This window comes from Alosa sapidissima, chromosome 10, assembly GCF_018492685.1.
Source record: "Alosa sapidissima isolate fAloSap1 chromosome 10, fAloSap1.pri, whole genome shotgun sequence".
Lineage (NCBI taxonomy): Eukaryota > Metazoa > Chordata > Actinopteri > Clupeiformes > Clupeidae > Alosa > Alosa sapidissima.
Genome location: NC_055966.1, coordinates 30,464,836 through 30,486,301, shown reverse-complemented (window position 1 = coordinate 30,486,301; position 21,466 = coordinate 30,464,836). Strand labels below are relative to the sequence as shown.

At 44.2% G+C, this 21,466-nt stretch overlaps 2 protein-coding genes across 4 annotated transcripts; one reads left to right on the top strand and one right to left on the bottom strand.

Annotated features, from left to right (window-relative positions):
- The first annotated feature begins 174 nt into the window (after positions 1-174).
- On the top strand, positions 175-5,174 carry LOC121720393 (mitochondrial folate transporter/carrier-like). The gene is made up of 7 exons (XM_042106457.1): positions 175-600; positions 996-1,146; positions 1,930-2,015; positions 2,727-2,881; positions 3,193-3,306; positions 3,505-3,650; positions 4,169-5,174. The coding sequence occupies exons 1-7, from the start codon at positions 414-416 to the stop codon at positions 4,293-4,295; spliced, it is 966 nt and encodes a 321-aa protein (XP_041962391.1). The 5' UTR covers positions 175-413; the 3' UTR covers positions 4,296-5,174.
- Positions 5,175-5,538: 364 nt separating this feature from the next.
- On the bottom strand, positions 5,539-21,371 carry cthrc1b (collagen triple helix repeat containing 1b). Of its 3 annotated transcripts, none has more exons than XM_042106460.1 (7): positions 20,962-21,371; positions 14,769-15,432; positions 13,428-13,567; positions 12,845-12,919; positions 9,240-9,458; positions 7,406-7,622; positions 5,539-6,012 (listed from the first exon to the last, which is right to left on the bottom strand). In XM_042106460.1, the coding sequence occupies exons 2-7, from the start codon at positions 14,809-14,811 to the stop codon at positions 5,870-5,872; spliced, it is 837 nt and encodes a 278-aa protein (XP_041962394.1). In that variant the 5' UTR covers positions 14,812-15,432; positions 20,962-21,371; the 3' UTR covers positions 5,539-5,869. The 3 variants fall into 3 exon arrangements, with proteins under 3 accessions (XP_041962394.1, XP_041962396.1, XP_041962395.1); XM_042106462.1 differs by having other exon boundaries at positions 13,428-13,483; XM_042106461.1 differs by lacking the exon at positions 12,845-12,919 and having other exon boundaries at positions 5,540-6,012.
- Between the last annotated feature and the right edge of the window lie 95 nt (positions 21,372-21,466).

Below are 21,466 nucleotides of genomic sequence, written 5' to 3'. Positions count from 1 at the left end.
TACAAGTTTCCTAATTACTGTCTATGAACACTCTTGATATCAAATGTGTGTCAGTTATGTGCTGATTGTTGACACGTACATCTAAATTCATCAAGCTGGTTTAAGGCTTTTATCATGACATGGCACGAGCCTGTGACCCCGGAAGCGCTTTTGGGGGCGTCTCCTGACGTCATGTTGCACCGTATATGCATTCTGTGTTGAAGACAGCTTGCTAACCCTCCAGCCTATGGAAACACATAAGGTCATGAAACGAAACGTGGGTACCAGAAAATAGTTTCATGTACACGGGAGTACCACGAGGCTATGCCAAGACATAGATTTTATATTATTCTTCACGTAAGCTAACGTTACTGCATTACGTAGGTGGTTTTAAGGCGTCGGTAGTACAATTTAGCATTTGTTAATTGAAAGCCATGAGCCCTGCCTCAAGTCAAGCCCTTCCGATTTCTCCCGAAAATGGGAGGTCAGCCACAGTTACAGAATCGTTTCTGCGTCTTCTGGGCCATGTTAAAGTCGAAAACCTGGTAGCTGGATTAAGTGGGGGAGTCGTGTCAACCATGATACTCCATCCTCTTGATCTGGTCAAGATAAGATTCGCAGGTAAGATCATAACCTCTTGCAGCTGGTCAGCATGATTGCTGACTTTTTACTGGACTTACCATAACCAACATAACGTCTCTACCATAACGTAACGTGTTGCGTTGCAAGACGACAGGGTCTGTGATAGATTTTGTGAAACGTTAACGTTGCATTATTTTGAAACCTGTTGGCAGATAGCTAGCCAATTTGATAATGCATCTGTCATCAGGTTAATGTTTTCTCTACGTGAGATGTAGAGTTCTTTGCCGGCTTACTATGTGTCAACTGACCACGATGGGGTGCCATTAACAGTGTCCTAATATAAAAGAACCCTTCAGGTTGTAAAATAGAGAACGATATAAGGACGTTTACTGGTTGTTTATTGTTTGTTGATTGTGTGTTCATCGCTTTTGCAGTAAGTGATGGCCTTCAGGTAAGGCCTAAATACAATGGCATAATGAGCTGCATGAGGAGTGTCTGGCATCAGGAGGGTATCCGTGGACTCTACCAAGGCGTGACACCCAACATCTGGGGAGCCGGAGCGTCGTGGGGACTGTACTTCTTCTTGTATGTATTTCCTTTGCTGTTCAGTGGGGGGTGTACTACGAAGCACGTTAGACTCTAGGCTATGTAGACATATCGAGGCTTGACAAAGCCTTGACTCAGGGGTATACGTTAAGTGATACTACGATTGCAGTTATGAGATATATTTGTCAAACTAGGCTTTCAGCTCAGATCTGTGCGCGTTCTCGGTGTTGGGATTTGGCCAATCGTGTAACGTGGAGACGCACAAGACCACCTCTATTTAAAAACAATTACTTCCGCATTCATGAGTGATAGCTTAATCTACACTGCGGTCATTTTTTGTGTCTAACCTATATAACATCAAATAAATCAATTGTCATCAGTTGTTGTATGGTATGCACGTCCATAGTTGGATATTTGCACGCACAGCACCATCAAAGCGCATTCGAGACCCAAAATGTTAGTAGAGGCGGAGCTCCACCTGTAAGATATATGACAGAATCCTACACGTGAGATAACTTAGTTTTTAAGACAATTGATTGGTCAGTGTGCGGTAGATTACACGATTTGAGCTATAACTTAGCACATAACCTCCTCCCGGCCAGGTTTGGTTGACAGCATAAGATACCATGGTGATATAGCGACACTAAAACAGATCCACTTTCGTGTCACAGCATAGCCTGGCTTTGAGCGGAACATACCTCGCTAACTCACTAATCGAGATTCGTAGTACACCCCCTGATGAGCAAATAAACGTTACACGTGATTCCTACCCAGTTGCAGTGGTTTGTTGCCAGTCTCTCAGAAACACGGTTTCTCTTTCAGTTACAACGCAATCAAAGCGTATGCCAAAGAAGGTCGCGAGAGCGAACTGAGTGCCACAGAACACATGGTCTCTGCAGCGCAGGCAGGTCAGTACTGCTCAAGTCTGGATTCCGTGGACACAGCTGTGGAGCCTTGTGAAATGTGATTCGTCTTATCTTTGAGTGTCTAAACATAGTTCTGCAGAGGCAGGGCATAAATTACATGACAGCTGCCTACTCAACCAACACTTTCTGAAGTAAATGTTTCTGTTTATGTAGATACACCGTATCCATTCCTCTCAATACTGATTTTTCCAGCTATTGTGTCTTTGTTAAGTATTGTCTTATTGAAAATATTTTGCTTAACACAAAATAGCTCAGAGTAAGCCTTTAAGTGAGGGCATGTGTCTTCTTGATTCAGGCCAAGTTGATTATAATGAGGTTAATTTGTTAGAAAGCCTTCATCATGTGACAGTAATGAAGTCTATTCAATTTGAACTCACTTCATAGACATCCTGAGTGAACAAACCCCGCTGTCTTTTAAAGCGGTCCGCACACTCTTTGAAAGTGCTTTCTATTAGAGTCGTTTTAATGAACAATGGTCTGGCTTGTCAATGAAGGCCCTACATTCATTAATGCTCATATTTAAGATATTCAATTAGACGAAAGGTTCAGTGAGGATGACCTTGTCATCTCCTTTTTTGACAACCATCAAGAGTTTTTTTTTTTGGTATCTCTATTAATCATTGGTGAAAACTTGTGTGTGTGTTGTTATGTGCATGAGTATTGAGATTTTCCCAAAATACTTTCTTTTTAAAGGTATCTTGACGCTGTGCTTAACCAACCCTATCTGGGTCACAAAGACCCAACTAGTTCTCCAGTACAGCGCCGATCGCAGTAGGAAGCAGTATAAGGGCATGGTGGATGCTCTCGTCAAAATCTACAAGCATGAGGGAATTCCTGGACTGTACCGGGTACGCGGTCACATCAAATACATGATTATGTACTCGTGATTCAAAATGACCAGTTTTTTACCAGTACCCCAACATTAGGTAATGTTGTAGGGGATTGCATAAGCTGGGAGACCTGGTGAAGTTCATTAGATCACCACTAGGAGGTGTATTGTACCACTGTAGTATGCGCCTGAAGAAAAGGGGCTCAGGTTTTGGAAGATATCACTTCTCTTTGGTCAAATTGTCTGTTGGCAAGAGTAGTATGTGCTCACTTGAAAGCATGTGTTTCTCTACTGGCTGTACTAATACAAAGTCTTCTTACCCATCCCCAGGGATTTGTACCAGGGCTGTTTGGTACATCCCATGGTGCACTGCAGTTTATGGCCTATGAAGAACTAAAGAGGGATTACAACAAGTACAGAAATAAGGCATCTGATGCAAAATTGGTGAGTAACAGGAGCCAGGAAGCCAGTTCTCTTTGTTGTCTATGCAGTAATGGTGTCTGGCAAGAGACTCACAACTCAAGTATAAACATGCCATAGTCTGGTTTTACATCTGTGCAGTGCCCAGATGGGAGCTGTATATAAAAAAAGAGTGACTAGGACTGAACCTCGCTCACCACCATTCTCTCCTCGGCCTTTCAGGATTCACTGGAATACATTGCCATGGCAGCTCTATCGAAAATATTTGCGGTTGCCACGACATACCCGTACCAGGTAGTCCGAGCTCGTTTACAAGACCAGCACAACAAATACCATGGGGTGATCGACGTAGTCAGGAAGACCTGGAGGTAAGTTGGGGGCAAATATTTAACTGTTGAATGGACACATGTGTACACCTATCCCTGTTTTTCCACATGACCTTGGCCATTTTGAACTGAACTAATGTGGTTCAACTAAAATGGGGTCAATTTAATGCCCTTCTTGGTGTGTTCATGCAACTTGGTTGCCAAAAGTTACCATTTCAGAACTTCCCACTTATAAGTTGAGAGTGTTCACTTGATAACAACAAACTGGTGAAGTTGGTAATGTAAAAGTAAATTGGGAAGTACTGTTTAATATCAAAATCATCTGTGCTTACGAGTAAACTGTATATGGACAATGAAGTGACTTATTTGTGCATGGAACGAGCACATTTTTCATCTTTCACTATGTCGTTCTCCTAGGAGTTTTCAAAGAGCTCCCTCTTAAAAGTGAAGAAATGTTCAGACATTAACAGAATTTTTCAGGAGTGACGTTGCGAATCAAAAGTAGGAATTCTCCCACTTCCCGCTTGTCCATGAACACACTATTGATCCTTTCCCTGCAGAAACGAAGGCCCGGTGGGCTTCTACAAAGGGATGGTGGCCAACCTGATCCGCGTCACGCCTGCCTGCTGCATCACCTTCGTGGTGTACGAGAATGTTTCGCGCTTCCTACTGGGCTCGAAGCAGTGAGCAGTGTTTTGGCATTGCAGTGGCGGTGGCAGTGGCATGGAATTGTCCGGAAGCCCGGCTGGCCCTGACCCCTCGCTCCTCACCTCGCGCTGGGGGACCACTGAAGCTCTGCGCTGTGCTCCTGGACAGGATGTGTGAGGCGAGACGGACAGGCAGCCAGTCGGGACGCGCGTGTGTATTTGTTGTGTGTGTAGCTCACAAGAGATCCCGTAGGAGTCGAAAACAGCGAACAAAACAGCTGACATATAATCCAAATCACACTGCACTGAAGTAAGACTGGAAGCAGGTCTGCTACGGATGCCCAGCTATGAACAATGGACGAGCAAAATTGGGCCGCTCCAACACGCACAACGTGTCTATGGGATCGATAGATGCATAAGAGGTGTGAGTGTGTGTGTGTGTGTGTGTGTGTGTGAGAGAGAGTGGGGGGTGTGTGTGAGTGGGGTGTCAGTGCATGCTGTGTCTGCAGCCCTGACAGGAGGAAGTGACGATCTTATGTGACTAGCTAACAGGGGGCAGCATGGTGACATATCAAAGCAACGGCTCAAGGCGGCTGTTTCGCCGGGGCGCCTAATGGATTTTTCGGCAACCGAAAATCATTTTGTGTCATATTAAAAATGTATAGACATGGCAACCAGTGTAATATTAATATTTCTTGACATTTCTGGCAAGTGTCTCCGAAAAAAGGGAATGCACTGAGAAAGATGCCAGATGAAACTTTCTGGTCTAGTTCATGCCTGAGGCACATGAAGGACGTTTACAGTCAGAAGTTTACATGGAGGCATCATGTCAGTTTTCGCATGCATCACAACATTGACCATTGTACTGTGCACCTCAAGCTTGAAGTGGAATAAAGACCTACGCCCGCTGGCGACCACATTCACGTCTGTTGATTTGATGCTCAAGAGATAGAACAATTTTCTAAACTTTGGCGTTGACGCGAGTCAGACGCTGCCAATGGGCTTTGCTCTATTAAAAGTAATGGAGTTCTAAACTTTGGTGTCACTTGACGCGCCTCAGACACCATTGTCTGTGGGTGCTGGCCTTAATTGTGCCCTTATGTGCAGTGGTAGGAAATATAAAACAATTTCAACCAAGCCTTGAAATGCAGACTGTAAACAGTTGAAACGACCACCTAAATTAGCAGCTTTATATACTTGGAATCAGTCTTGAAATCATCTCAGACTCTGAGCTGCAGTGTTTTTTGTAAGAAAGGCAAATGCATGACCACAGAGACTGTTAACACCAAACCTTGGTTTTATAAAAATTATTTTATTAACAGATGTGTATAAAAGTCAAGAATAGTAACAGAGCCCAATTGTGCAATAAGGAACTTTCACAATAGAAGTTTACTGTGTTTATAAGTTATCTCTGACTTGTCACACAATTGATTAAACCTGACAAAAATGTTACAGTTGTCATCACAGTAGTGTTATTGATATCATTGACATCATACTGAAAGTCATTAATATTTGATACCTGACCGACAGTTCCTTTTGTAGAAGTAACTTCTTCACGCACATATAGGGCTTGGTTTGGTCTCTTACATTGTAAAAACGTGGAAAAAGGATTATTTATTTAGGCAGTTCCTCGATGATCACCCTGGAAACGGAGTTCCATCCTGTCGAGGCGTCGCCGCGGGGATAGTCGCCGCAGGTGCCCACCCATATGGCGACATCAACCAGGCCGGAGCGGACCCCCTCGCACAGTCCTTCAACTGCCCGTCCACAGACCACCCAAAACCCCAAAACAAGGACGTAGAGGTCACTTTGTAGTCAAAGCATGCTTAATCTGACCAACCCCCCCCCACACACACACACACACAGTTCAGAACCCCATCTGTTTAGTTGTTTAGATGCCTCCATTGTTTTGTAATGGCTCCCTCTATGCCCAGAAGACAGTATGATCAAGCGGGTGCTCTAATCTGGTGAGAGGACAGGCCTTTTTGGGCCAAAGAGAGTATAACCGCTAAGCTCACAAAGTGGCTGCATTGTCTCTGATTATAGTTCGGTCATGACATTTTCCCCTCTTCCATGATGAATACTTTGGGGCTGCAGATATTCCCAGCCGTGCATGTACTCTGAAATGATGTGCACACCCACGCTCACCCACACACATTTAGTCTATTTTGAGCGTGGTGATGAATTTTGAGCACAGACCATGTATTTGAGTATTTATAGTTTGTCGATGGGAAATGTCAAGAAGGACCAACAATCTATCAGAGCTGACTTGGGTGTGTACTTATGTGTAGTTACTTGTGTGTGAAATAATCACACACAAGTAACTACACATTCATTACTCAGTTTATAAAAATATTTGAAGTTGATTTATTAACCTTAGATGGCTTTATGGGATATAGTTAGGGTCTCAGTTGCTGTGAGTGTTTATTTTGTAACTGATCATTTTCAAGTTGCTTACAGGTCAAAAGAGGCTACACATCAGGTTGTAGTGTTTAGGAGACCTCATACAATGAATGAGCAGATCTGTCTAGGCCTCTTGTATATATCTTTACCTAAACACAGCAATTTCCTTCTCTAATCTAGCCCTCCTGTGGTTTTTTCTCACTTTTGGATTCTCTGGTTTAGATGTGATGTATCACTGTAGGTACACTGAGCTACAAAGATGAAGTTAGGAAAGTTTCACAGAGTTACAGTGAGGACAGTGTTGTGATTTTGACCTTTGAGGTTTTGACCTGCACATTGTCAACCTTTTAAGTATGTATTACTAAGAGCAAAATGTCCAGACTTTTTTAAGACGTTACCCTATTTCTATACTTTTACAGGTTTGGAAAGCAGTAATTTATAATTCTGTTCTCTGCCAGACTTTCCAGACCTGAGCAAGCGCTCTCTAATCTAGTCCCTGTGGTTCCTCTAACTCTGGCTGGCTCAGTTGTGGCTACCTCAAGTTACAAAACTAAGGCTAAGTGTTCACTTGAGTTACAGTGACACTGCAGTTATAAGCTGGCGGGTCTTCCATATCTATCTAAACAAAGCAACTTCCCTCTGATTGAGTCTATCTGTGTCATTGTGGTGCCATCGTGTTGGGTCTTGTAAGTTCCACAAAGCCACAGTGATTGAGAAATGTGTGATATGTGTGGCAGTCTTGCATACCTGCGGTTGTCCGGTGGATGTTGATGGTGGAGTTGATCTCGGGGCTGCCCTGGTCCAGGTAGATGATGGACTCGATGGGCAGTGGGCCGGCGCACTCGGCCCCGTTGAAGGTGAAGTACCAGCGCTGGCAGCAGGCCGACTTGCACTTGAGCCTCAGGGAGCCGCTGAAGAGCACGCGCAGGGCGCTGTCCGAGCGCAGCTTGGTGAACGTGCACTCCTGCAGCGGGGACGAGGGACACAAGTGATTTAGGGGCAGCCGTGGCCTACTGGTTAGCGCTTCGGACTTGTAACCGGAGGGTTGCCGGTTCGAACCCCACCCAGTAGGCAAGGCTGAAGCACAAGCGCAGAGCAACAGGCTTCACACCAGGGTTGTGCACAATTCTAATTGCAATTCTGCTTCCTGTTTGCTACCTCAATTGAAATGCGGTTCGAGAATTGAATTGGAATTTAAGAGCCAGTTTCAATTCAATTCTGGAATTTTGCACAAGCCTGGTTCACACAAGCTGAGTGGGGAGAGGACTGAAATGGCCTTTTGGCTTTTTACAGCAGAGGTGACTAGAACAGACGAGGTGCATCATAATTCTTTGACTTGCATATGGATACTGTACTTCTGATCATGTGTATGAGATGTGTATTGTCATGCTTAAATGAACACTGCTGTTCAGTATACAACAGCAGGTAACTGAATACTGATTTGTTTGGAATAGCTGATAAGGACTGTATAAGTATAGTATATATACTCTTTTGATCTCTGCATTTATCCCAATCCGTGAATTAGTGAAACATACTCAGCACACAGTGAACACACAGTAAGGTGCAGCACACACTAATCCCGACGCAGTGAGCTGCCTGCTACAGCGGCACTTCGGCCACTCCTACTGGTCGGGGTTCGAACCGGCAACCCTCCGGTTACAAGTCCGAAGCGCTAACCAGTAGGCCACGGTTGCCCCTATGGCTTAAGGTACGGTTACACCAAGCTATGGCTGTTGGGACGTGACTAAAGTAACAATTCCCAGACTTTCATCACATCTAATTATCATGTGCAATTTAGTCCAGGCAGTCTGTGTGGTAAAATTTCACCCAACCCAACACTAACTACAACAGAAATTATTTTTGTTGTATTCAGTTCAGGAAAACTTCCCATACCAAAAGTCCATGAAATCCAAGTGGTGCAACATTGGTACACTTGTACAGTTTGGAACCCTGAACATTTTCAGATATAAAACCATTATCAAAAAAAAAAAAAAACCTAATGGTGGTCGAGGCAACCCGGGCACAGTTTTGAAAATACCAAGATCCAAAAACCAAGGACCCTCCCATTAGCACCAGCACTTAACACTTCTGGACATGGGCTAGAGAGGGTGAAGGGCATGGGGGGTTGGCTATTGGCTTTTGTGAGGGCCACCAAATGGGGCTAATAACTGTCTTTGTCCATGTACTTAAGTAATCAGAAAGTTTCTAAGGCTTTCTATGTTACAGGAACATGAAAAAGAAACTCTGACTTTGTGCTATGTTGTGATTGTTAGTAGACGGAATGCTATTGAGAGTAAGGAACAATCTGAGATGGCTAGAGAATGCGGGAGTCTGACAGGTATTGAAAGAGGTTGTTTCTTTGAATTGAATTGGCTCCAACCTGCAGTGGAGTTTGACTTTTTTTTTATTCTATTGTATTATTATTATTATTATTATTATTATCTCAATGCTGTAACTGCTTTTAACTTGTAATATATCATGACTGCCAGGGTGCCACACTTCAGTTGGAAGGCTTCTTATTTGCCCCTTAGAAAACAAGTCTCTAGCTCCAGACAGACAAGCTCAGTTTCCAGACACTCACTGCAATTTTGCCCAGGTCAATGCCATAGTTGAGGGAATTCCATGCGCACTGCTTGTAGTTGGGTTTCCAGGGCTCCTCAAAGATTTCGCTCACACACTCGCCCTTCTCACCCTTTGCCCCATCACGGCCCGGCACACCTGGGGTTCCAGGAATGCCATTCACACCTGGATTCCCCTCTCGGCCTGGAATGCCCGCAGGTCCTTGGACACAGCCGGAATACTGCAAAGTAACGGGAAAGAGAGAGAGGTGCAGATCTCAGCTTGATTAGTGTAATAATGCTTAACGGCATGGAGTACTGCAACTTGGGAAACGAGTTGATTTTCCTTGACTAAGTACCTAAGTACTTAGTTGTCATAAAACTAAGTATTTAGACAAAACAGTTTCCTGATGGGCCTCAATATGGTGCTTTTCTTGCTGTCTTTTCATTCCAACCGACAGAAGGGGAAAAAATCCCTTGCAGTCACTGTGTTCACGCATGAAATGTGAGGACAAATTCCCTTGCTGACTGCTGCACTGCAACATTTCAGTATTGATCAAACACCCAGGCGCCATACTGAGCTCAAATATTTCATCCGCTCCCTTCCAGAAGAGCGAGGGGTTGGGAGAGAGAGGAGAGAGAGAGGGGTTTGGAGAGAGAGAGGAGAGAGAGAAAGAGCGAGGGGTTGGGAGAGAGAGGAGAGAGAGAGGGGTTTGGAGAGAGAGAGAAAGAGTGAGGGGTTGGGAGAGAGAGGAGAGAGAGAGAGAGAGCGAGGGGTTGGGAGAGAGAGAGGAGAGAGGAAGGGGTTGGAAGAGAGAGAGAGAAGGCGAGCAAGAGGGAGGGAGGGAGGGAGGGAGGGAGGGACGGGTGCAGGCTAAATCATTCATCTGTGCTGGGCCCAGTAGCTCAGGCCCCAGCCAGTGATTCATTATCTCAGGCCGGCCGCTGTTTAGACAGATGTTGACTCCCGCGCAGGCCGACTCCAACACAGACAGTCTGCTCCGCCGGAGACGCAGCACCACCCACAGACGGTGTTGTGCGAGGGGAAAAGAGCCGAAAGAAACCCATCTGTGCAGCTACGGCCCGAGCCAGAGTCAGATGGCTCCCTCTGCTGAAATACTTAAGAGCGAAACTGTCATATGTCACTTTCGCTAAGGAAAGACAGATGGTCTACGGAGGGACTTGACCGGACCTCACCTCGACAAACACAGGCTGTAAGATGATCAGGGGATGAAATGCAAATATCCCGGCTAATCAACTTAAGGATTTCTCTAGGAGGCTGGCCAATAGCCACTGACAATTTCTTCAGACTACGACAGATCATCAGGCCAGTCAATATGCATCAGATGGTCAGCCAAAACACACAGACCATGTCAGCCAAGCACATCTTGACCTATTTGCTATTGGAAATGTCAGGCAGTTTGAGGTCACAGGTCAGCTTAGCTATGATTGCTGACTAGGCAACTATTGGCAATTTCACTGATGCCCCACTGAAATGTTGCTGTAGAGTAGATAACCATCTCCTCTCATCCCAACCAAAACAAACACAAAAAACATTGTCCTACCTTTTAAAAAGTATTACATCGAGTTAAATTTGCAAGGAATATTATTAACTGATCCCAACTGACACAACCCCTGCAGCCTTATAGTGGGAGTTTATCGTGGGGACTTGGCTGGATGCAGTGAGATGGCTGGAAATATTCACTGTAATCTGAATGGCTGACAGAGGGAGAGGTAAGAGAAAGAAAGGGTGAGTCATGGCGTGATGTCTTTTCAAGATGCCCACACAGAGTATGTGTCCAGCTGATCATTTGGAGGAATGTTGGGGTGACTGTGTCTTTGTGAAAACAGTACGGGGGGCGGGGGGGGCGTCTATTTTAAAACCGCCAGCCAACATCTCATGGAGAACAGCAGACCTGCCAGTTATTCATGCAGCACGGCTCACATCTAGACAATAGATACTCTACTCAGAGGTGAGCCAGACATGAATGTGAATGCCATGCATGCGCTGCCTTTTTATCACCGACTGAATTTCATTTGCCTCGGCAAATGAGAGCTTGTGGTTACAGAGTGTCTGCTCCGGCCATTTAGCAAGTCTGCTGTCTGGGCCAATGCGGACTCGCTAGTTGAGTAATACAGCCCCTCATCAGTCTGCTTCAGACACAGACACAGCAGTAAGGGTCCTTAAATAGGCAATAGATTGTTCCCATATCAAGGGCGTGCCAGCCATCAGGTGAAACGTATTGATATTTATTAAGCACATAGACAGTGGGCTTGCTTAGAGTGGTGCAGCCTTCTCTCCCTTTATCTGTTGAGGGCGCATGCATGAGTGTCTTTGAGAATGAAGCATGAAAATGCCCATAACACAAAAGGGGTTCTGCTTTGTGGACTCCTCTTGGTTGTGTGGCTGTCCCGGGCCTAAGTGCTATCTGGGGACTGGCGATGACAAATTGAGCTCGGTTGTATAGTAATTACCCATTGCACGCATCACCAAGAGCACCAGATTAATTGATTACTCATAGGAGTACGTGCCCTATAGATTTTAAATATTTTTTTGTAGGGAATTGAAGTGCAATTTAATATTCTGGTGGCAGAATCATGAATCATGGACAGCTTAAAGAGATTCATATTTTGTAAGGAATCAGCAAGAAATTGTTATTCTCCATGACTGACCAACCATTTTATCTTGGTTGTGATTACTTAGGTTTATGTGCCAGTAAAATAAAGGGGATCATAGAGATCCATTGTAACTGGTGCAGTTTTCCCAGAAATATTTATTTGAAATGTGGTTGTATCAATCTCTTTGTTATCTAATGAATCGTTTGGAAAGGCACTGGTCAAAACCATTTCTTTTTCATTCTGAAAAAAAAGGAAAACTTTTTGTTCTCTGGTTCCACTTTTCACAAATGCAGCACCACGCAATATGAGAGAGCCACTCTTTTAAAACCACAGACACTTATCAGCAGAGTGGCTTGTGTCTGATCTTCACCCAAATGGTCAATCGCATCCTTGGACTTCTACAATAGATGATCTACAGACAATTCGACTGGCCTCCATTCACACAGTCCAAAAGTGCTGGCTTTTTGGTGAACCAAAGCTCCTTTCTTCACATGCCCCCATCTCCCAAAAAGAGCCGAAATGCAAAAGTCCTTCAGCAAGAGTGAGCAAGCCAGGAAATAATGCATGAGAGAGGCCGAGTGCAGTGAGAGGCAGGAGAGGAATGAACTAGGAGGAAATGTATTATTAGATTTGTGTCTGGCAGGCACTTCAAGGGACGAGGAGGAAAGCAATAGAACAGAGGAGGAAAGAGTTGGTCTTAAAAGAGTAGTTCACACAGACAGCTGGAGTGTGCTTTAACGTGCATTCCTGGAATGGACACTGTTCCAACATGGTGCATGTGTGTGTGTGTGTGTGTGTGTGTGTGTGTGTGTGTGTGTGTGTTGGATTTCTGTCTGCATGAGAGAACTACTTTGCACAATTCCACGGCACTATATCATGCAAACCTACGTAAGTAGCCTACTACAAATATAAAAAAGAAACACTATGATATTCGAGGCTGGGAAAAGAATACCGCTGTGTGCAACTCCATTTTCACTGACACTGTGAAAGTTGGAGGTCAAAATGTTACCATTTTATAGTGGGTAGTTTGGGCTTCATCTGATTGTCTGGTGCAGTTCTGTTTGTCTGAGTCGCCGTCAGTGCACTAGGATGACAAACAATACTTATGAATGATCTGCTTGGTCTAACGTCGTTTTATATCAATCATTATGGACATGAAAGGTACTTCTTCTTTTTACACTTCCAAGCTTTCCAACTAAATTGAATTTCAATGAGAGGAAGAATAGTCTCGTTTTCCTAACGAATCTGTGTCAGAGATTTCTGTTTTTTAGTCCGTTAGGTTTGCTTACGTCAGCAAAACGATCAGAAGAGAAAAGATCAGAAAAGTTCAGATCGAGACCAAAATCTTCCCATGCAACATTGGACATTGCGTGAACTACTGACAGTACTTTTAAACAAATATATCCTTTTCTCTCAATAACCCTCCAAAATGTGTTATCTGACTTCAAAGTCTAACTACCTATTCCTTGGCCAATAGGCTACATAACAAGTTGGGCATCATAACCTTGCAAGGAATTGGATCAATACCGCCGCCCTTGAGTGCGATATCGAAATAGCTTTATGAGATTCTCTACGTGTAATGTGGCGCTTACTTTTTCGATGTATTCCGCATCCTTCTGACGGAGTCCTCTATGTCTCATTTTCTCGGCTTCATAAAGAGGAAAGATTAACCAGGAGAAAATCAATAGTCGCGTCGTTGGAGACACCATATTCATTATCCGAAAGGTATACACTGTAACAGAAGACCAGCTTTTCGGAGAGAGGCAGAGCAGAAATGAAAGAAGAGACTAGAAAACGAAGGTCCTCTGTGCCTTCAACTCCCCCCGAGGAGCAGAGTTTGTCCTTCTACCAAAGCAATGGGCTGCACAACTTTTTTTTCTAACTTCATGGGTAATCTCACAATCGGAATTTTGGTGTTCTTATCGGCATAATAGTTCGTCTGCATGCAAATTATTTTCTTCTGAAAACACGTTTTCTTTTAATGCTGCCTGTCATATTAGAGAGAGGGCATTGGGTTTTTTTTTCGTTCATGGAGTTAGACTGGGTGATTTGTATGCACTGCACAGATGTAAAAAGTCTAATAGGTCACTGTCTCACAAAGAGGAGCCATAGCAGTGGTAAGAGATATACTAACATCACATCAATTATGTTTACAGAGAATATACACTCATGTGTGCAATCTTTTCGATTTGACTGTACAAGCCATACCACATTTTTTCGTGGAGAGTTGTAACAGCTGAAGTAAAGGAATAAAATAGTCAACTGAGTCTCAGTCTAAATAGTATGACTCACTATGACGGTAGAGGCTGACAGCTGCATACAATTATTATTTACTTTATGTACTCTCAGGACCTTGTGCTGTGCATACCAGCTCTTGTAGGAGTTTTGCACAGCCTGTATTTGCTATAAAGAAATTAACCATTGAAAAAAAAAAACTCTCTCAAGTGCAACAGTGCAAAGTGAGGTATAGCCACAAGACAAGCAGCAAATGGGTCTAACAGCAGGGTGTAATTGGTTCCTGACAAGCAAGCTAGGACTAGCGAGCATTTCATTATGCCTTACACAAGGGGCTGGTATTGTAATACCCTGCATATATGTGTGCTATTTATCTATCGCTCCCATTAGGCCCCCAACGCCAGTTATGCAGAACCAACACCTACTGCAAATCCTGGCCAGGTTTACACGGCGACCTGAATTTCCCCAATCCAAAGAGTGCTCAAACAAACCCACCATTCAGTGCACACACACACACACGCGCATGCACACACACACACACACACGTACACACACAGAGACGCACATGCGCACGCACACACACAACCCACACACACACCCATAGCTCTACCCACACACCCACTCCATCTCTCATCCCCCCGTATTTCCTCCTGGCCGTGGGCCAGAGGGGAAGAGGAATGAGGGAACCGTTGGCTTACTGTAAGGAACTTTGTTTCTCTCCACGGAGGTCCAGAGGTCCATCTGAAAGGGCTCTTTCTCCTCACAGCTCCCATTTTTCCATCCACTGTAAATGTTGGATGCCTTGGCATGATTGGAAGTGAGGGGGTTACAATAATGTTGCACCGGCCGATGTTTGCCATCAGGATTAAACTGCCATCTCACTAGACAACGGTCCCTTAGTCTTGTGCCAGTACAATTCTTACTCTGTGTGATTGCTTAGTATAGGCCTACACCAGCTTTGGTAAAGTCTTTGATACAGGCCTATACTATACTGTGTATTGCATAATAGGTCAATGGGGACAAACAATGCTACCATTAGTTTATGAAAGGAAAATAGCATTGCTTTGCCCATCACTTGCCTAATTGCATTATATTGGACAGACAAAAAGGTTTTGAGGCAATTGACTATAAATTACTAATTAACCCCAGCAGAACTTTCTGTACCACGCACACTTTCATTTTGAAAATGCACCCATGTACCCCACCCTTCCCAATTTCTTCCCTGAACTTTTTCTCCTGCTCCGTTGATACACCCTTGTTCCAGCGGCCAGCCAGCAGGCAGCCCTTTGATCCCAGTTTCTGCCGGCTCGTCCCAGGCGCCCGGGGCTTGCTCTAGGGTCTCGGTCTCAGGGTGCCTGTGGGCTGAAACACACATTTGTTTATGTTGGAGGACAGAGTACATCAGTACTGACAACAGGCCAGGGGCAGGGGGTGGGTGGATGCTATGTGGAGCAACAATTTCAATCATTTTGCCAACCCGTGGAAAAAAAGAGCGCGAAAACAAGACACACTGTGCTCCTCTTCCACCTGAAGTCATCCAGACTGACACCATTATTTTGCTTCCAGGGCGATGGCCATTTGTTTCCAGTAAATTGAACTTTCAGAAGAACACATTAAATGCATCCATCAAACGTGGCACATCCATCATCCTAAATGTGTGTGCTTTTAACTCTTCACACATCCAGGCTACAGCTATACAGACACGTGTGAACTTGGCAGCGCAGACCACATGGTCGACTTACATTTTTAGAGGATCTGTTTGAGCTGATATGCAGTATTATGGATGTCCTTATGTCGCAGCTCCAGAAATAAATCTGTTCCGGTGTAAAACAATGGTTTTATAGGCCTATTCTAGCTCTGGCAGGGTTGCCACTCTCTGCAGATGGTCACCGTGTTTGCGATGACCTGGATTCCACGGCCGGCCTGCAGATGGCATTGCGACATAGCCGATCTCTTGCCAGACCGGTGCCGCAGCAGCAGCGGCAGACATGCAGAGGAGCAGCAGACCTCTCTTGAGCGGCTCACCCATCTGGAGTCATGCCAAAGCGATGCAGAGTATGATATATTATTGACCGTTTGTATTGTTCTCTTCACACAAAAGGTGGAACCACGGGGCGGGGGCTGTGCGACTTCTATAGGCAAAACATGTTTTATAGTGGGTTTAAATGAGACAAACATGGGCGCGCGTTCTTATCATAGACTGTAGGTTCTTATCCGCCCGCCTGCGTCTACCGGCAGCGCGGCAGTCGCTGACGGCTGACAACACACATTTCTCCTCTTTGCCGCGGAAAGCCTTCGGGACTAAGGGGGGCTGATGAGAAGGCACGCTGCTCATTACTCCCCGTGACCTTACGAGGCGCCTGCTCCGCGAATCCTCCTCCACACCAAAGTAATAACTTTCGCGACGGTCCGACGACACAAACAAACACTGGAGGGCAATGGTGTCGTGTGGTTTTTCTGAAAATGGCTGTTGCTAAGGCCCTTGGATCTTTTTTTCTTCTTTTCTGTTGAGCTCTTCAGAAATACACTCCAGCACAACTAGGACAGCCGGCGAGATGCTGTCTCAGGAGGGAATATCTTTTAATTGCCATGGAGAGCCCAAACACAATGCCGAATGGGCCGCAGATAGGCTAGCCTGACTGCTCTGCATCCTTCTTTCAGGGATGGAAAAGGAAGTGGGGAGGCTATTGCGACACCCACTAAGTATTCTTTCAAAGACCCAACCCGTGCGCACCTTCATGCATATTAACACTTGACAGGCTTTGATTTAATTTTGCTCCCACCATTCTCCAGCGCGCCTGCCGCTCCATTCCAAACGAACAAAAACACAGCACCTGAAGGTGTTTTGCCGGCCCCGGCGGTGTGTCTCAGGAGCCCCGGCGCGGCTCCGCCTGTGATTGGGAGAGCGTGAGTGTAGATCAGGGCTTTGGTGTTACAACATCCAGGGAGTCATTCAAAAGAAGCCATTTCATGTGTCACACTGTCATCAAAGGCAGCCAATTTTTATGCTGGCCCCCCTTTTTTATCACATATATTCAGAGCAGATGGAAAACTCATCCCCTGTGACAGACAGCTGCGCGACGGCCACTGCAGGAATTTCAAGCAGGTTCTGGGCGAGTATGACTGCAATGCATCAGCGCACTGGAGCTACACACCAGCTAGACTACACTCTCCATCGACTTGCTCATCATTCACATTTAATAGGGAGCTCAAATGAACTCATGATCAATAGTTTAATTTGTGTCTCTTTGTGTTTATTGGCACTATCTCACAGCGTTCAGAATAAGCCATTCAGCAGTGTTGAATATATCAGGGGATTTAATGATGCAATATATTTTTTACATGACAGCCCTTGAGTGACAGGGGAGCAGTGGAGCTCTGACGGACTCGGCACTGAAGTTGGGCATAGCTTCAACCCAGACTTGCCACCTTTAGGACCGTGCTACTTAAGACCTTAAAGCTTCACTTACCCACTTTTTTTGCTGCAGTAAGTTGTTTTATGAGTGATAACTAGGCCTACAATAATCCACAGGGTGGGCTTTGTCAAAATGTCAAGTTCAGGTGATCTTTAGTTAAGTGCTAGCATGTATATTATGTTGTAGATTTCACGTCAGAGCTAAATGTCACATCTAGATTCAAGGCACCAACCAACTTCTTCCCCTAGTCAGAATGTTAATATTCATGTGCTGCTGAGTACAGTCCGAAGTTTGAGAGCAATTTCTCTCTCTCTCTCTCTCACACACACACACACACACACACAAACTCTCCCCCCTCTATCTCAGTTGTGCATGTTTGCTGAATCAAGGACAATTTATGCAAATGACATTCAGATTCATGCATTCTAAGCACCATTACCTTGATAATTACAGCCTTCTGTAACGCATCCATTTTAAGTGGAAGGTGTGTTGTGTCAAGGCTCTCATTGCTACTAAAGGACAGAGTCAAATAGTTGAGGACAGATACGGAATGAGACAGACAGGCAAACACACAGATAGACCTTAGAACCTTAACACCAGAGACAAGCTGTCTTTGACTAAGAAACCTTAAATGACCATGGCCAAAAATATGACGCCCCTTTCAACAAATGTCTCCGCACAATCAATAAATCAGTGACAGAACTGACTTTTTATTTTATTACACAAGGATTTAATTAGACACTTAATCAAAATGAACCATAATATACCTAAAACCAATACTACCTCCCCAATTGAAGCCTCGTTTGAGTAATTACACTGGGAGATAATTACACGGCAGTTGCTCCGTGCTCTCTTTTGTCATGCAATAATGTACCCGGGAAATTATAGTTTTTCTTACATGGCGCTCTTTCGTTTCCATGGCGCCTGCATTAACTGCTGTGTGAAGAACAAGTCCGTCGTAAAATAAGAGCTAAATAAAACATTACTTGTGCCATTTCAATTATGGAGGGTGAAATCACATAGCGAAGAAACAATACATAATCTGACACTGGTTATGGTCGTTTTGGTTGGTATGGTTTCATGGAAAGAGTCGGAGGGGATTTTAATCTTGTTCACACGTTCACACTGAGGTGATTTCATTTATCAAGTGATTTCCTGACGTTGGCTAAGACACAATGGCACAGACATTTATTGCTGTGTTCATTTATCTCGAATCACATTTTATATGAACTTTTTTGAAGGGCCAAATGCAAAGCCAGAATCCAATGACCCGGCGATAAGTTGTCGGAAGGAGCTGGTACAAACAACACAGGAAATTGACCCTTCTGAGAGCTTTGCCATTTCACTGGGGACGGCGAAAACTGTGTCTTGCGTAATTTCCGAAACGTTCACGTGCGTCATGCGCTTTCTTGCACCCCTTGCAATTCTGTGACTTCCTACCTGTGGATAGGCTTTTCTTTAAAAGCAATTTCCCACAATTTACATGCTCGCCTTTCTCAGATAAGTACATGTGACATGAGTTGATCTTGGAATTTGAAGTAAGTTCGAAGGGCTTTGAAGTTGACACTCTAGTGGCCTGCTGTGCTCTCATGCTCCATGATGTGATAATTCCTTAACATGTACCTTTCATCAACTCTGGCCTAACACCCAACATCACCATGTCAGATAACGCCAGAGTTGAGCAGATCCATAGACTATTGCTTCTCCCTCTAAAATGGCATGGATGCAACAGGTGCTAGTTAGAATCCTGCCGGGGTGGCGCTATAGACATTTTGGGGCCCAATGAAAGATGCTAGCCCTCTCCAGGAACAGCTCTGGAAAAGGTACAGGGACCCCATTCCATCCATTTCATCTCATACACACACACACATACACACAAAACCTGAAATCACATGTGTGATTCTTAATAGAAGAATCCAATAAAGCAATGTAAATATATAAAAGCAACAGCTTTTTAATTTGAAAATGGACATTTACAAATGACACTTTACAGTTTCTTATATTTTACAAATGTATATCTCTCACAAAAATATATCTCTTTTTGAAAAAGTTTTTAAATACCTGTACATTTTTATGAATATATTTACATATAGTGGGTGAGCCCAGACAAACAAGAACATTTGTTTTCTCAACTCATTTGTAATATTTCTTTTTTGACAGTGTGTCTGACTTGGGGTTGGCATTAATAGGAAAGATATAATGACAAAATATGTAGAATATTCACAGCACTGAGCATTGTTTTTCAAAGCAAAAGCCTTTGTATATAAAAAAACAACCAGCCAAACAACAGTAACCACGACAACTGTTTCTAAATATACAAAATGCAAATGCCATGACATGACAGTAAAGTGGCACGTCATCATAGCAGCGATGCTATATTTGATTATTTTTGGCTGGCATGTGCAAAAAATCAATGATCAACTGAGCTGAGCTATAAATATGGGAACCTATATGGGAACCTATTCTTAACTTTACTGAAGCAGACACAGACAAAAAAGTCAAAACAGTGCATACAAACAAAATTCCATCTTTCAAACAAAGTAGGCTAAAATATTTTACAAGGCACTATTATGATTGACAATATTACAGGGCTTTGACTTGAAAGTGACTTCCTTTGTTTCACTGTCATGAAAGCATGTGGTCTACAGAACACCAAAATACAAAATACAAATATGAAAAGTCCTTGAAGCAACACTGACGAATCAGTTCAACGAATGTCACCATCCATGGCTGAATACTATAACTCTGTTGCATACTACTCAAATGTTAATTTGCTTATCTGGACAAAGCACTGGAGACAGAATTCAAATTGACTTTCTGACACCAAATAGATATTCATACTTGGTGATGACGCTGTTGGACTGAGAATGATGGATAAAAAGCTCTTCTATATGCCTGAGGTTTTGCCTCAAAAATGTGTGTGTTTTTTAAAAAGTCAGTCTACATTTCCCCGTGCAAGGAAACGGTTTAAATTCCAACCATGCTTGTTTACGCAGTAATCACATTACGGTATATGTGAGCGTACATTATACCTGGCCAGTCAAACTGAGTTTGCATGAAAGTGCGCACAGCTAGTTTTAAACTCACTAAATAGATGAACGGGATTCGATTTGATGAACTGATATTGGCTCAAATGTAATGTTATATTCATCTTTGCCCCATGGACTTTGAATGAGGTGAAACCTAGTTGCATGCAGTAGCAGACCTCTAGAAAGGATTCAATATAGCAACTTGGCATTCAGGAACACACAGTAGGCAGACTGTTGGACTAAGTTCTCTCTCTCACGTGTCACGCAAGGACAGAGTATGCAATGCAACGGAGGCTATGGCATAAATGTCATTCTTCTTTGGGTGTATGGAGAGCGTTTGGTGTGATGTTTGGTGTAATGTTGTGTGTGTGTGTGTGTGTGTGTGTGTGTGTGTGTGTGTGCGCGCGCATGCATAAACGGACCACACCATTAAGCATATGACTCACGCAAAACCGCGAGCCGCACCATTGAGGACAGACGGGCGAAGAATGGAGCAGCGTCGGCGTCGGCGGTGACAGTGGCGGGTGGCGCTTGCCTTGACCACAGTCCCAGTCAGTCGCAGGGCAGCAGTTCATTTAAAATGAGCTTGAAAGGACGCTTTCATCTACAGCGGAAAAAAAACCAAAGTCCTCATATCTGTGACAGAGAACAAAGAGAAAGAGAGAGCGCGAGAGAGAGAGAGAGAGAGCGAGAGCAAGGCAGAGGGATGGATAGGGAGAGAAAAAGAGAAGGATAGAGAGAAGACGACAGAGTGAGAGACCAAAAGAAAAACAAATGCTGTGCAGGGAAGACCTAGAGGTCAATGACACAAAGGGTCCTCTTTCCACAGATGTCCTGTTGGATCTCCTGGTCTGGTTCTGAGATGTGGTGGCTTAGGCGTGGGCTGTTGATCCTGATCTTGAAAAACAGGGATGCTTTGTTTTGTACCAGAAGCAGCAGGTCAAGGTGGAC

Excerpts from the sequence above, each read along its gene's own strand:
- LOC121720393 (XM_042106457.1), top strand. The coding sequence starts at position 414 with ATGAGCCCTGCCTCAAGTCAAGCCCTTCCGATTTCTCCCGAAAATGGG. Across the intron at positions 1,147-1,929 it reads TGGGGACTGTACTTCTTCTT|TTACAACGCAATCAAAGCGT; the intron begins GTATGTATTTCC and ends TTTCTCTTTCAG. Across the intron at positions 2,882-3,192 it reads GAATTCCTGGACTGTACCGG|GGATTTGTACCAGGGCTGTT; the intron begins GTACGCGGTCAC and ends ACCCATCCCCAG.
- cthrc1b (XM_042106460.1), bottom strand. The coding sequence starts at position 14,811 with ATGGACCTCTGGACCTCCGTGGAGAGAAACAAAGTTCCTTACA. Across the intron at positions 12,920-13,427 it reads ATGCGGAATACATCGAAAAA|TGCACTGACGGCGACTCAGA; the intron begins GTAAGCGCCACA and ends TTGTCATCCTAG. Across the intron at positions 7,623-9,239 it reads TTGACCTGGGCAAAATTGCA|GAGTGCACGTTCACCAAGCT; the intron begins GTGAGTGTCTGG and ends TCCCCGCTGCAG.